This window comes from Hylobates moloch, unplaced genomic scaffold, assembly GCF_009828535.3.
Source record: "Hylobates moloch isolate HMO894 unplaced genomic scaffold, HMol_V3 SCAFFOLD_6, whole genome shotgun sequence".
NCBI lineage: Eukaryota > Metazoa > Chordata > Mammalia > Primates > Hylobatidae > Hylobates > Hylobates moloch.
Window position 1 is genome coordinate 68,601,703 of NW_026652281.1, and position 15,410 is coordinate 68,617,112.

At 35.0% G+C, this 15,410-nt stretch overlaps 1 protein-coding gene across 1 annotated transcript in view; it reads left to right on the forward strand.

Annotated features, from left to right (window-relative positions):
- Window positions 1-15,410, forward strand: part of HOMER1 (homer scaffold protein 1) — a 141,089-nt gene that overhangs the window by 68,860 nt on the left and 56,819 nt on the right. Inside the window, exon 5 of the mRNA XM_032156975.2 lies at window positions 7,347-7,486. Coding sequence (XP_032012866.1) covers window positions 7,347-7,486 — 140 coding nt within the window. The remainder of the gene's footprint in view (window positions 1-7,346; window positions 7,487-15,410) is intronic.

Sequence of the window (15,410 nt, forward strand, 5' to 3'; positions counted from 1 at the left end):
CCACAAGGGGAGTCAGAGGAAAAGTTCAGGAAAACGAGTTTATTATACTTGCTGGTCCTAGAAACAGGGAAAGTCTTAGGGTGGTCAAGAGACAGAAAGCAGGAGTGAGGGGAAAGCCGAGGTAGAGCTTTATTGGAATTTCCACTGGAAAGGCAAAGCAGGGGAGGGGAAATAGTTTAGGATTCGCTGGGTTGAATAATTTCAGGGGGCTCTAAACTATAGGGGTGCTCCCTCATTGTCTGGTAACTGGCCCTGGGATGGATTAAGTTAGAGGAATATTGTCTCCTGGATCAGATGTATGGATCAGATAGAGGAAGTATGGCTCTGGATTGGCTAGTTTGCATATCAGAAGCATGCTCTGGACTGGGCTCTTGCTGTCCTTAAGAATTAGCTAGCCCTAGAGGGGAGAAGCAGTCTCTTTGCAGCCAGAAAATTTTTTTAAAAGATGTCAGAATGTCATAATATAGATAAAGTTAAAATACATGCACGTGTGTGCACACACGCACAAACAATAGTGTTTGTTTTACATACTTTTACTATTTATTTATTTTTTTTGAGCTAGAGTCATGCTCTGTCACCCAGACCGTCTCGGGTCGCTGCAACTTCTGCCTCCCAGGTTCAAGTGATTCTCATGCCTCAGCCTCCCAGGTAGCTGGGATTATAGGCGTGCACCACCACACCTGGCTAATTTTTGCATTTTATTAGAGGTGGTGTTTTATCATGTTGGCCAGGCTGGTCTCCCTGGCCTCAAGTGATCCGCCTGCCTTGGCCTCCCAAAGTGCTGAGATTACAGGCGTGAGCCACCGCCCCAGTCTGTTTCACATACTTTTAATGTATACTTAAATCTGACAGTTGGAACATCTTTATGCTTAGCACTGAGACAGTGGTTATAGGTTTTACAAAAGTATTACTTTCTCTTTTAAACAAAGGACCTTTTACTTGTCCATCATAATCTTCCTTCAGTTGGAAGTTATATCTCCAAGTGAAGTTGATTAAATAGTTACATTTTGGTACTTTTATAATACAATGGTTTTACTGTATGATTAATATAGAATGCCACTATTTTCAGCTTTTTAATAGTAGGCTTTTCTAAAATTAATTTTTATTTTAATTGTATCCTACGAGTAGGATTCAGCTCTTGGCTGTTCTCCTCTCTGGTAATTGTTTCTGAACTGTACTCAGTAGCTTTTATGGAAAGGAAGAATCAGATGTTACAAATGTTTCTCTGGAATAATGTCAGTAGTAGCAGATTTACATGGAACTTTCTTGAAGTAAATAGGAATTGCCTTGGAATTTAATAACTAACCAAATGATTGGAACAGTTTAGAAAATTATTTATTCTTTATCTCCCTCTCCACTTCTATCACCCAGCTCTATTTGGAAAACTGCTGGTATAGAGAGTTGATTTTTTTTTTTTAATAAGAATAAAGGAGAGCTCTGTTAAATATGCTTAAAGTACATATTCCCTGATAGACTAAAGGTGTACTCTGGATTGAAGCCAAAGCTCCATTATACGTCTGTACATGCAATGACCTGAAATAACTCTGATGATCATTTGAAACTTCTCTTGAATCTGTCTTCTCTAAGTGCTGTGAAGGTGTAGTGATACTTTTAAGCGTAAAACCCCATTTAAAATTAAGTGGCAATACATATTGGGAGCTCTAGTTCCTCTGGCGAGTGATTCCAGTGTTATAAGAAGATCCAACAAACAGCACATTCAGTAAAAGAGTACTCAAAGGATTTTAATAAAATTGCGATGGATTAAGCTTTGCCATTGTAATTAGTTCCTGTTTCTCTAATCGTAGCTTCCATTTTAGTTGAATTGGTCATGAACCATTGTAAGTTGCTGCTAAGACCTTGTTCCTCTTTGGTGGAAGGAATGACTTTAAGCCTCTGCTTTGATGAAAGGAATATATAAAAGATGCTTATATTTGAAAAATACTATGAAATATAAAGAACAAGAAAATGTCTTAAGTTCATCACTATTTGAGAGCCAAAATATACGGACCTTTATCTTATCAAAACATTTGAAGCCTAATTGTCAATTTAATATACAGAAGCCAGAGAGAATTGTTTTTTAATCAGCATTTATCAGCCAGGCGTGGTATGCACCTATAGTCCCAGCTACTCAGGAGGCTAAGGTGGGAGGACTGCTTGAGCCCAGGGGTTTGAGGCTGCAGTGAGCTACAATCATGTCACTTCACTGCAGCCTGGGTGACAATATCTAATGTGTCTGTTTTAGTTTGAATTGTATGACCATTGGCCATGCCTACCCTACTTGATTCTCAGTGGTTTAACCCAATCTGCTGAATTAATGCTGCCTGAAGAATGTAACATAACTCTGGAATTTAGCAAAAGAACGGTTAAGTGGGATAATTGATAATAGGTTAAACACGAAAATCGATAGTAGTAGAAACTTGGTTGGTCATGGCTTTTGTTTTTATTTGAGGGAGGTGTAAGAGACTGGTTAAAAGTTTGAGTCAGACAAACCTAGATATAAATTACTTTTCTGTTGCCATGTAATACACTTGGTTGTTTAACACAAGTGTGTTTATACATTTATAACTCGAGTATTACATTACTTATAGAATCATTGATCATCATCAATAAGTATGGTAATAACACAGTGTCAGGTCATGGTTAATAATGGGAGTTCTAGAATCTGAATTTGAAACTGGGCTCCAACCCTTAATAGTTTTCTGAGCTTAGGCAAGTCTCTGTTTTTCTTCCTCTATAAAATGAGAATGAGAACAATATGTCCTTAATAGAAATATTGTGAGAATTAAATGAGGATTAGAAAGTACTTAGCATATAGTAGTAAATGCCTAATAAATGTTAACAACTGATGTGGTTGTAATGGGGAGAATGATGATGTAAGGCCTTAACATAGTGTCTGGCACTAGCAGTTATCTTTAAAAATCCAGATGCCTTAATTGTATATTTATACAATGTGTATTTGAAAAATACTATGCGTCAGAATTCTGCATCAGAATTCCCTGAAAGACTTGCTAAAACTCAGATTGGTGAGCTCCACTCCCAGACTTTCTGATTTAGTAGGTCTAAGATGGGGCCCAAGGATTTGCATTTCTAACAAGTTTCTAGGAGATGCTGAAGCTATTCCTATGTTAGATATTATATTGTAGAATATTATATATGCCTAATTCAGTTGTGAGTTTTAATTTTTTAGCCGTTTACATTTTGGTCATTTCAAAGTATTTAGCCTGGCTTTCATTAAAATAACCACTCTAGTTTTGCATTCAAAATCAGTAGTTTACATAGTACTTAATTCAGTTTTATAATTATATAAATAGAATTGGCATAAACAGGTTTGGGACACATACAGCTGACTCTTGGTAAGCATTTGATGCAGCTGGTGGTTGCAAAATATTCAAGCAGAGTAACAATTAACCCACTAACCCTAAGCATCAATCAGCCAATACACTTTACATAGCAAAGGAAGAGCATAAATTAATCCAGAAAGTCAGATTATAAGAACTTCTGTGGTTGTCACAAAATGGATTTCAGAAATGGTGGCTCTGGATGGTGACCAACTATAGGAAAAATGTATGACTGAGGATATGAGGATCTTGTTTGAGAGCTCAGCCTCATCTTCCTTTATGTATCCTTTTGCTGTCTTCTTTCTTTCCATTCTCACTGCCATGGGATCTCAAGACTATTAGCTCCTCCCCAGTTTTTCTGTCAGGCCCTCTGCTCAGAAAACAGTGGTGTTCTCATCTTTGTTTAAGTATAAAACACTGGAATGGACTGAGTCTTCCGTGAATGTTTGTTAAATGGTAAAGAGAGGGCCCTGTTTTCCTTAAGCCAACAAGGTTGAAACTGTAATGGGAATTTAATTTCAGGTTTTATTGGCATGAAGTGGAAGGTAGTAGTGGTATTTGGTATAGTGGGTCATGGCAGTGCTGCTGCGTACCTCCCTAGCCCACCCTTCCAATACACAGTAGGTCGTTGATACCACCTTAAAGGCTTGTCCTAGAGTGAAGGTCAAGGTCAATTTTTTTCCATGTGTTATAGAATATTTCTCGTTTTTTGGCTTTCATAGCCAAAATTTCAGTTGTGGGTTTTATTTTAATTTTCGCTTAAGTTACCCACTTCACAAATGGGTAGGAAGAGAGAATTCTTAAGCATTTCCTGAATCTCACATCTGTGCTCAGGTGCCTTTTTTATAATAGGTTGCATCTGTTAGTTTTGATTTCCTTGATATTCTCTCAGATTTGTTCTTCCAAAAATAAATTTTTTCTTCAGTGTTACTGTCCTTTTTCTTACTGTAGATTATTTGTTTTGGTGGGAGTTATAGGGAGAGTTTCTCAGAAACAAAATGAGATGTAAGTGGTTTTATTTTCTCAAAGCAAGGATATAAAGTCAATAGAAAAGATTATTTGATCTGCTTTTATTTCATTTTATTTTTTGCTTTTTTTTCATTTTTCTTATCAGCTTTGGGTACACACACACACACACACACACACACACACACACACACACACACACCAAAAAAGAATAACTGAAGTAGGATGTTTAGGAAATTACATACAATTTAGATTAAAAAAGGAATAGATGCTTAGAATATGTTAAATAAAAAACATGTTTCAAGTACTATTTTTAGCATATGCAAAATTTCTGGAAGGTTTTACAGAATACTTCTGGCTACCTCTGCGGTAGTTGGAGGGAAAGAGGGTTTCATTTTCCTTTTGTGCCCTCATGTACTGTTGGGATTTTTTGTTGTTTCTCATCAGTAAATACTAATTTTATATTTTTAAAACTGACTTTAAAAAAACCCAAGTTCTCGATTGGTTCAGAATAAAAATTAAAAAATAAAATACCATGCTTTGGGTGGGCTTTTTGTTTTTCATTTTAGGTACAATGACCTAGGATAACTATGCCTTTACTTAAATATAGCTAATATTCAAGTTTTCTGAAGAAAAACTTGCTGCTTTGAGATGTTGGAATTGCTACAACCTCTATCCCTTTCTTTCTCCCCTTCTTAACTTGCCCCTGGGAACAGTGTTTCTACTTTAGTAGCGTTAACATTTGTAGCCTCCCCAAGTTCCATGCCTCAAACCCTACTCCCTCTTATATTACCCTCAAAGTGACAGGAGCATTTATCCCAGAAGATGGTAATAACCGTGAGTCAAACTGCTACTGCTCTTCCTCTCTCTCGAAAGGTACTTCCTCTCAAAAGTACATTTTGATCCTAATGTACTTTTGCACACTCTTGTCAACCAGTTCCAGCAAATCCCTGAGTTAATCCTTAATTGCTAACCCTGGTTATGCCCTTTAAGTTTAATAAGGTAATTTATTTTTATTTTTATTTTTTATTTTGAGGATAGAGTCTCACTCTGTTGCCCAGGCTGGAGTGCAGCGATCTCAGCTTGCTGCAACCTCCACCTTCCAGGTTCAAGCAATTCTCCCACCTCAGCCTCCCGAATAGCTGGGACTACAGGCACCTGCCATCATGCCCAGCTAATTTTGTTTGTATTTTTGTAGAGATTGGGTTTCATCATGTCAGCCAGGCTGGTCTTGAACTCCTGACCTCAGGTGATCCGCCTGCCTTGGCCTCCCAAGGATTACAGGCGTGAGCCACCGCCTCCCGGCTGGTAATTTGTTTCTGTTATCATTTCTACTGAATTGAATCTTCACCAATTTAACTGTTTAGCAGGTTGCACATTCAACCTTTCATTATTTTAGTTTAGCTTGGCCTGTCTTGGAGAGAAATAAGCCTGATTTGTTAATACCAGAGATGATTATTTTATGGTATCTTACTGGCTGGTTAAATTTTTTCTGACTAATTAATATGGTCCATAACTAACCTAGAAGTAGTCACTTTGTGATTGCTATTCCCATTATTCACTTAATAGGATTTGACTTTGTTGTAAAACATTTTTATATTGTCACATTATACTGTAGATTTTATTCGTTCATTGACTGTCAGCTAAAGGAAACAGCTGATTTAGGAGAAATATTTAATAAAAATGAAATTAAAGGTCAAAATTAGAAGTTTTACTGAAAATTGAAAAACAGTTAAGTGATAATGTGGAATTAAGAAAGTATCCTTTTGATCTTTAACAGCTTGTATAGTTTATAGCATTATGGAACCATTAGTTAAAATACTTAAATGTGAAATAAAATTCATACAGCAGTATAAAACTAGAAGTCCCAAAAACAAAAGTCTCACTACGTTAATATTTACATATTTTTTTCTAGCACTTCATGTGTAACATTCTAAATGTGAAGGATATAAATATCATAACCCAGTTACTGTTCTACATTCTGATTTTTAAAAATTATATGCTACGTTGCTCATATTTGTCTTGTTTTTGTTAGAGGAAATCTTGTATTTTTTTAAGTTGACAAATTATGATCATTCCTAACCACTCCCCTGTTGGACACTTACTTTTTTCCCCCAAATATAGACAGATATTTTGGTTGTGACATTTTATTGCCCAGGGATCATAAGAGGTCCACCAAGCTGCTCTTTAACAGTCTGGTTTTAGCACCTCCCCTGGTTAATAGGTCTATCAAATGACTCCTCATTCTGATTTCCAATATCAAATTTGGATAATCTGATGGTGGCAGACATAAGTGTCAGCTTGAGCTTCATTTTAAATTCAATTTATTTAAAATGACGTAAATTTTAATGTTATTTAAATAAATTTACTTTGAAAGGCAAATCTTAATGAAAAGTAGAAATAAGACAGGAAATTTTGTGAAGAAAAGTAATTCCATTATGAGTACCAGACAAGATAAGTTGAAATGCACTAACATCATTATAGATAATAGGTTATAGAGGCATTTCTTCTTGCTTTTCTAAGTAGCTCTATAGGGATTGAAAAGTAGGGCAGATAAAACGTGTTGCAAATTTCATTCACCCCTTTGCCCTCCCCCTCTCCTCATCCACTTCTTCTCCTGTACCCCTTCCATTATCTACTTCTTCCACCGAAATCACATCTTCTTGCATTTTTGTGCATCTTTTCTTCTGAAGTATAGTAATTCTTTGAATATCTTTTATTCTGACCAATTAGTTAAATAAACCAAACATTTTTCAGTTATTCGAAACTGTTTCTAAATTGTGTTATATTTCCATTTCTAAATTGTATGTTTCAGAGAGTTTTCTTGTGAGTAGCCCAGCTTCAAAAAACTTTTTCTCATAGCTTGCCATGAATAAAAAATAAAAATTTCCATGTTTTATTTTTTTAAGTCTTTGACTCAAATTTCAGTTGAAATTTGGTTCATCAGTAAGCATACATCAAAGGCAGTTTTAACCTCAAGATGATATTGTGTACTTTAACAAAAGTGTAACTATTTTTTATCCCCCACCCCTTTTTTTAAAGGAATCCGCAGGTGGGGATCTTCAGTCTCCTTTAACACCAGAAAGTATCAACGGGACAGATGATGAAAGAACACCTGATGTGACACAGAACTCAGAGCCAAGGGCTGAACCAACTCAGAATGCATTGCCATTTTCACATAGGTACAGATTCAATTCAGCAATTATGATTAAGTAAATGTGTAAATATGGAAATGTTTGGTTTCAGGAACCCTTGTAGTTACAAGCTTTGAGTCAAAATTCTAGGTTGACGTTGACTTTTTTTTTTTTTTACTGTTTCTGTTAACCTCAGAAATGAAGTACACAAACTTTTTATTAATTTATAGTTTATAGTTGCATAGATGGACTGCAGTGAACATTTCCTTTATGTAGAAAAAGGAGCACTAGGCTAATTACAGTACAAATTGTTTTTCAGTGAAATAAAATGTTGTAAGTTGCTTCTACCTGTCTTTTAACATAGCCTCTAAAAGGCCTCCTTTATTAACCTGGTTTCTATTTTTGTGTATGTTCTTGAAGGTTATAAGTTGGAATTTTTTTTTAAGTAGGCTTTCCACTCTGAAATTAAGGTTTATCATAGTCTTTGAGGTGACCTCACCACATGATTTCACAGAAGGAAACAGTGGGATAACTTTTAGCATGGGTTTGTTAATGTTAATGGCAGATTTGTCTTTGCACACCAACTAACAGGAGATAAGTTTTCACTTCCTTTTGAATTTTAAAAGAATCTGTTTCTCTGAAAACATACTCTTTATCCTAAATGTGTTCCAAACCAGTTACATTAATTATTGACCATACTTGGTATATTTAGGATGTAAGGAGGTCTGTGCAATTGCAGTCTTGCAAATGTAAAACAAGTACCTATCAGTCACATGTTTTAAAGTTAATTTTTTATCCTTCTTTGGAAACTTTTCACTAGGTTAGCTTTAGTTAAAATTAGGAAAACAATTTTCCTTCATTGAACATTTCTTTTGGGGACCAATTTTAAGAAAATCCTTTGGCATATTAAGCAAAATTGAAGTGAAGTGAGATACTCTTCAACCCTCTTTCTCATGAGAATTTTTATTTCGATTGAAATTTGTTGAATATTAAGGGCATAGGATTAAATATATTAGAGGCTAACATTGAGAGACCTCATTGTCAGGCTGAGGAAGAAGAAAAAATTAGTTAAGGCTTTTTAAGGAATGGCCAGGTGCAGTGGCACATGCCTGTAATCCCAGCACTTTGGGAAGCTGAGGTAGGAGGATCACTTGAGGACAGGAGTTCAAGATCAGCCTGGGCAACATAGTGAGACCCCTGTCTCTAAAAAAATGTAAAAACTTAGGCCAGGCATGTTGGTGCACACACCTGTAGTCTTAGCTACTTGGGAGGCTGAGGCAGGAGGATCACTTGAGCCTGGGAATCCAAGGCTGCAGTGAGCTATGATTGTGCCACTGTGTTGCAGCCTGAGTGACAGAGTAAGACCTTGTCTATAAAAAACAAAAAAGGTTTGTTTAGGAATGAACAGAGGAAAGCTGGCTGTGAGGCTATTCTAATTTGTTGCTAACAGTGCTAATAATTTTGCATAAAACAGTAGATACATTGTGGAGTTATAGATTTATTGTTTTATTGTGGTATAACGATATTTTCTGTTTATAGTGATAAAGATGACTGAACACATGAAAAATTTTAGTTCTTTCTATCTGAATAATAGTTTACATTACACAGTCTTTTAAAATATGCAGTTACAATTAAATAATCACATTAGTATGCAATTTTAAAAAATATTTTACTATGTTGAAGAAAGGAAAAATTTTCCTCCTATTAAATTATATTTAACATATCCATTTAATAAACAGACTTAAAACTTCACTGAACATAATTATATACTTGATTTCTTTGGCTAACACTTAAATTGAGCCATCTTTGTTGAATAATGTAGCATTTAGAAATAAGAAATTTTGTATTTAACATTTGTAAAAGCTATTTTTAGTTTATGTACCTAAAATTTTCTAAATGTCTACAATTTTGTTAATCCTTAGTATTTGGAGTTACTACTTGGAATTGGTCTTCTCTACGATTTTTCTCTGTTCTCAAGAGTCTAATAAGAGTTACTTTGACTTGAAGTACATAGCTGCTTTGACTACTGGAATTTATAGATGAGTCATGGAGGTACTTGACAGAGTTCTTAATATAAAATTTAACAGGTCAATTTAAGTTTTTAATTATGTGAAAGATATTACATAATCTTGTAGTTCTTATTGAAAAATACTTCACAGGACTTTTTAAGACATTCTCTGAACTTGTTTTGATTTTACATTAATCAGTATTAATCAGTATTCAGCTAGTTACTTGACTGAAAACAAGATTTCCACCTGAGGTATAGAACATTGAGTATTTTAAGTTAATGCTAGAATCCCAGAATATCAGAGCTAGAAGAAACCTCAAAGATGATATAATCCGTGATTTTCCAAACTGTGGTAGTTTGATATCAATTTAATAGGCCATTTGTGGCTTTCTGAAAAATGAAATATAATGAAACCAAAGAGAAAACATTAGAGTAAAACTCATATTGAGGGTAGAAACTGTTTCAGTAGTGTACATATGTGTGTGTGTGCTGATTATATTGTAAAATGTCAAAGTTTGAAAGTGTGTGCCTTTGGCATGTGGAAGACTAAATCCCAGAGGTTAGGTGAGTTGCATAAGTCACATAGTTCATTAGTAACAACTGTGAGTCTACAACTCAGCTCTTTGATTCTGGTATGCACTGTCAGTTACAGTACATTACGCAAATACCCAACACAAGCACATTGTTGTGTCAGGAAGTTAGTAACTGTTCTATCCTAGGAGACCTATATGGAAATACGATCCATGTTTCATGATTAGAAAGAGAATATTGAAATAAATTTTATTGAAATCTAAAACTCACAAGTTTTTAAACTGGGTACACTATTAGTTTTTCCCATGACAAAGGAACACAATTAAAATCTTATTTATTTATTTAGAGACAGAGTCTCAGTCTGTCGCCCAGGCTGGAGTGCAGTGGCTCAATTTTGGCTCACTGCAAGCTCTGCCTCCCAGGGTTACGCCATTCTCCTGCCTCAGCCTCCCGAGTAGGTGGGACTCCAGGCACCTGCCACCACACCCAGCTAATTTTTTGTATTTTTAGTAGAGACGGGGTTTTACCCTGTTAGCCAGGATGGTCTCAATCTCCTGACCTCATGATCCACCCGCCTCGGCCTCCCAAAGTGCTATAAAATCTTAAGTTTTTAATGCTTAGACTATATTGTCTTCCTTCTCCAATATGTATTTTAGCAGAAAAGAATGAATAGCAAAAAAATTTTTTGCTAGTATTTCTGTTTTAGTTGATTCCATTTTACTGCTAAATAAGGAGCAAAATCACTAGAATATCTATGTGCTAAAAAAAAGATGGGGGGGTTATAGGGAACAGTGATCTAGTCAGTCAAATTAATTAAGAGTTGACTGTAGTAATAGCTACTTAGCAAGCCATTTGTTCTTTTCTTAAAATTCAAATTTTATGACTAAACCTCATGAATTTGTTAATTAACATGTCAAAAGAAGGTCCTGCTTTTCATTTAGCACTGAGAGTTTTAGTAATGTGGTTAGTTTGTTCTTTAAGTCTTTCTTAAAAAGTTACTTAGCTTTAGAGAAATAAGCAAGATTTAAAACATTTTTAATATTTATAACTTTTTATTATAAAAATTTTCAAGCATACATCAGAGAGAAAATACTATAATGAACTCCTATAAACATGTCACCTGCCTTCAACAGTTATGGAAAAAATGGCCAGTCTTGTTTCATCTCTGCCCTTATCTACTCCTCCTCCACTGTGTTATTCTTAAAGCAAATTCACAAATACTTTTCTAAAATTACTTTTGAACTTTTGAAAAACGTATTTACTAAGCTATTACAACTTTTTATATCATACCTGATTCAGTGGCATTATAGATTACCTTGAATCATTTACTACTTTCTTTGATTTTTAGCTATACAGCTGAACTAAATTTTAAATGTATGAGCTGCTCAATACTCCTTAGTCAAGTGCTATAGTACTGTATTATATCCTTGTCATAAACTATGCAAAAACATTCTTATTGAATAAGCTTCAGTGAATTAATACTGTTTTAGTGTACTTATTTTTAAAGTTTAGAGATGTGTGAAAAAGGGAGATCATGAGGATGAAATGTTTACTGATTTTTTGGGGGGAAATGTTATTAAATTTTATCTAAATTGCTATTCCTTTCTAAAAACATTTTTTTAACCTAAATGATAATGTCTTTTGAGATTGAGCAGGTATACACTTGAACATCCTTTGAAACCAATCTTGGATTAGCTATATATCAAGTAAAGTAGCTGTATGCTAATAGGCTGGTATATACACGTAAGAGGGAAGGCTTTGTTCTCTTTCCAGGGAATTCTTGTTTGCTTCATAGCATCAGCTGTCTGGAATTCTAGAATTTACTTTTTTTAAAAAAAATAAATAATAATAGACTTTTAAAAAAAGATTTAAAGCCACTGAAAATTATCTTGGAAATAGTTGATTTTATAGTATTCCAGTGCTGTCACAATGTAATACTGAAAACTAAAAGTTCTCATTGTGTTCATTACAATTTTTTGATCCTCAAATATGATACAATATTGATAAATAATTGTTGTCATATTTTCAAGAGTTCAGAAAAGACATATACATTAGCAGTTTGTGAAGCTATTTTTGTACTGATAAATTTTAATAACAGTTTGATTATCTTGATAGAAAATGGGCTCTTTTAAACACAGGTTATATTTAGATTCTTCTAATGTTTAGATAATGTGTTCTCATGGTGCTTCTAGAATTCATGTATTTTTGCGGATATTGCATGTACCTTCTATTCTGCTAAAGAGATTGTTTTCTGCCACATTATGTGTTTCCAACAGATAATCATTAAAGGATGTATGCAGAAATATTACTTTTTAGCATATTAGTCTTGCTTTATATCAGTATAACTACAGTTTTATCACAATGTATGACATCTGTATGGGTTTACTCCGTGTGTATTTATCATCAGAGTTTTAGAAACACTCTACTTTAAAACTATGACTAGGAATTTTTGTGCAATTTCAAAAACTAAATTTCACTGAAAATTTTACATAACATTTTAACTAAATGCTAGTTAAATACAAAAACACCAAAATAAGTAAAAAAATTTTTATATTTAACAGAGTAAATGCAAACTAAAATACAAAAGGAAGTGCTTAATCTTTTTTTTTTTTTTTTTCTTGAGATGGAGTCTCACTCTGTTGCCCAGGCTGGAGTGCAGTGGTGCGATCTCGGCTCACTGTGACCTCCACCTCCCGGGTTCAAGCCATTCTCCTGTCTCAGCCTCCCAAGTAGCTGGGATTACAGGCATACACCACCAAGACTGGCTAATTTTTGTATTTTTAGTAGAGACGGGGTTTCACCATGTAAGCCAGGCTGGTCTCGAACTCCTGACCTCAAATTATCCACCTGCCTCGGCCTCCCAAAGGAGATTACAGGCATGAGCCACCACGCCCGTCCCTGATCTTAAATATAGTTTGGATTTACTGTACTTTTAAGATGATAAAAACAAGAAAAAAGTGAATGGCTGTTAAGAGTTCTCAGGTACTATATTCTCCAAACTGTGACATGTTTCCCTTTTTAATGGGTAGTAAGCAAATCTTAGATTATAGTAAAAAACTAAAATAAAAGTAATTTCTGTGGATAACTTTTGTTTGGATAAGACTGTGGACTGTATGTAAAGCTGGGACTTGATTTCACAAGAAGTGACTTTATCATTGATATAATAGTAGGTGAAAAATTTAAGTTGTAGGATTCTCCTTAATAATTGACTTAAATATCATTATTCCTCCACCATCAAACCTCAAAAACTAGATTAAGTTTTTCTAGATTAATTTGAAGGCAAGGAACATTTGTGAGAGATCATAACTCAACAATTTAGAGATGTCAGAATTTTTTTACTATAATTGTGAACAATAGTATTTCATAAGAAGTACAGTAGTAATTTGGTCATGTACATTGTTCTGCATTCTCTGGAAACTGAGAAGCAATTTATATATTTTAAAATAAGATGAAATAAGAAATATAATTTAGTGACTAAGAGTGTTTTTTAGCTTTCTGAATAGATACATTTACATTTTCATGTCTTGATTTTTTTTAAGAACTAACTTCATTCTCTAAAGATTTTGAGGAAAATGTTAAAATTTGCTAAACCATTTTGTCAAGCACTGTCACTTGATACAGATTATTCACAAGAAAAAAACTATTCTTCATGTGAGATAAAGACATTACTAACCCACCCCCAATGGCGATTAGACCCTTCCTCTTCACCTGTGCCTTACTGTTATAATTAATGGGAAAGAATGTTCATCAATCCATTCCTAGTGATTATCAGTTTCTCTTTTCAAGAAGACTAGCTGGAATTACAGGTGTGGTCATTTGCCATGGAACAGATTGATCCTAGATTAATTATGATCTCTTTCTTGTGGAGGGCTTTAAAAAATTCCTTTTTCCCCTCCATTTCTGTTCTTAGCCTGCTGCAGCGGGGATTTCATTGGAAGGGAGGTAGGTGATATGGACAGTTTTGCTCTAGGACGTAGGGAAGAATGTTTTCTTCCTTTGGATTTGGCCATCTTTCCTCTTACCAAAATAGTTAGGGCCAAGATCAAGGTGTAAACCTAGGCAGAGGCCAGGCAAACCACAAAATGCATGACATTTGTGATATATGTGACAGTAAATAGTGGTAAGGCCTTTGGTAAAATGGAGTGTGCAGGGTTCACCTAAACATATTAAAGCTGTTTAAAATGAAGCCAAAAGAGGTTGGAGACTAGGTAACCCATAGTTTCTAGTCTACATCTTTAAAAGGAATCTCTGTAAAGATTGGACCCAGTTCTTGCTTCATGGGGATAATACATAAGATTCATACTTCATGTGGAAATAAGGTCACAATCACTGATATTGAAAGTGGTCATTCTCCAGGGACTACCTTCCTTGTAGAATGTGTCAAACGTAGATATGACTGAACAGTTTAAATAAATGTACATTGTACTTTTGTTTTCTGTCTGCCATTTTCCGTTTAGAGTTTAGCTTGGCCGTCTATTCACTGTTGACAAAATTGTTAGTTTTTGGGACCTTGTTTTATTATATCTCAGCTTTATTGAGATATAATTCAAATACTAAATAACTTAACTACCTAAGGTATACAATTCAGTAGTTTTTAGTATATTCACAGAGTTGTATAACCATCACCACAGTGAATTTTAGAACATTTTCGTTACTCCCCACCCCCAAAAAACCCTGTACTCATTAGGAGTCATTCTCCCTATATACCCACACTCTCCCTCCACCTACCCTAGGCAACCACTAATCAACTTTCTGTCTCTATAGATTTGCCTATTCTGAACATTGCATATAAATGGAATCATAGTATGTGGTCTTTTGTGACTGGCTCCATTCACTTAGCATGTGTTGTTTGTTTGTTTGTTTGTTTGTTTTGAGTCTTGCTCTGTCACCCAGGCTGTAGTGCAGTGGTGCGATTTCAGCTCACTGCAACCTCCGCCTCCCGGGTTCAAGCAATTCTCCTGCCTCAGCTTCCCGAGTAGCTGGGACTACAGGCACGCACCACCATGCTCAGCTAGTTTTTGTATTTTTAGTAGAAACGGGGTTTCACCATGTTGGCCAGTATGGTCTCGATCTCTTGACCTCGTGATTCTCCCGCCTCGGCCTCCCAAAGTGCTAGGATTACAGACGTGAGCCACCGTGCCCAGCACCACGTTTTATTTATCCATCCATCAGTTGATAGACATTTTGGTTGTTTCCACTCTTTGAAAGTTCCAATATTATGAATAATGCTGTTATAAACATTTGTGTATGAATTTTTGTGCATACATATGTTTTCAATTCTTTTGAGTATATACCTAGGAGTAGAATCACTGGGTTATGTGGTAATTCTATGTTTAGCCTTTGGAGGAACTGCAAAGCAGCTGTGCCATTTTGCATTCCCACCAGCAGATATATAAGGGTTCTGATTTCTCCATGTTATCAGCACTTGTTATT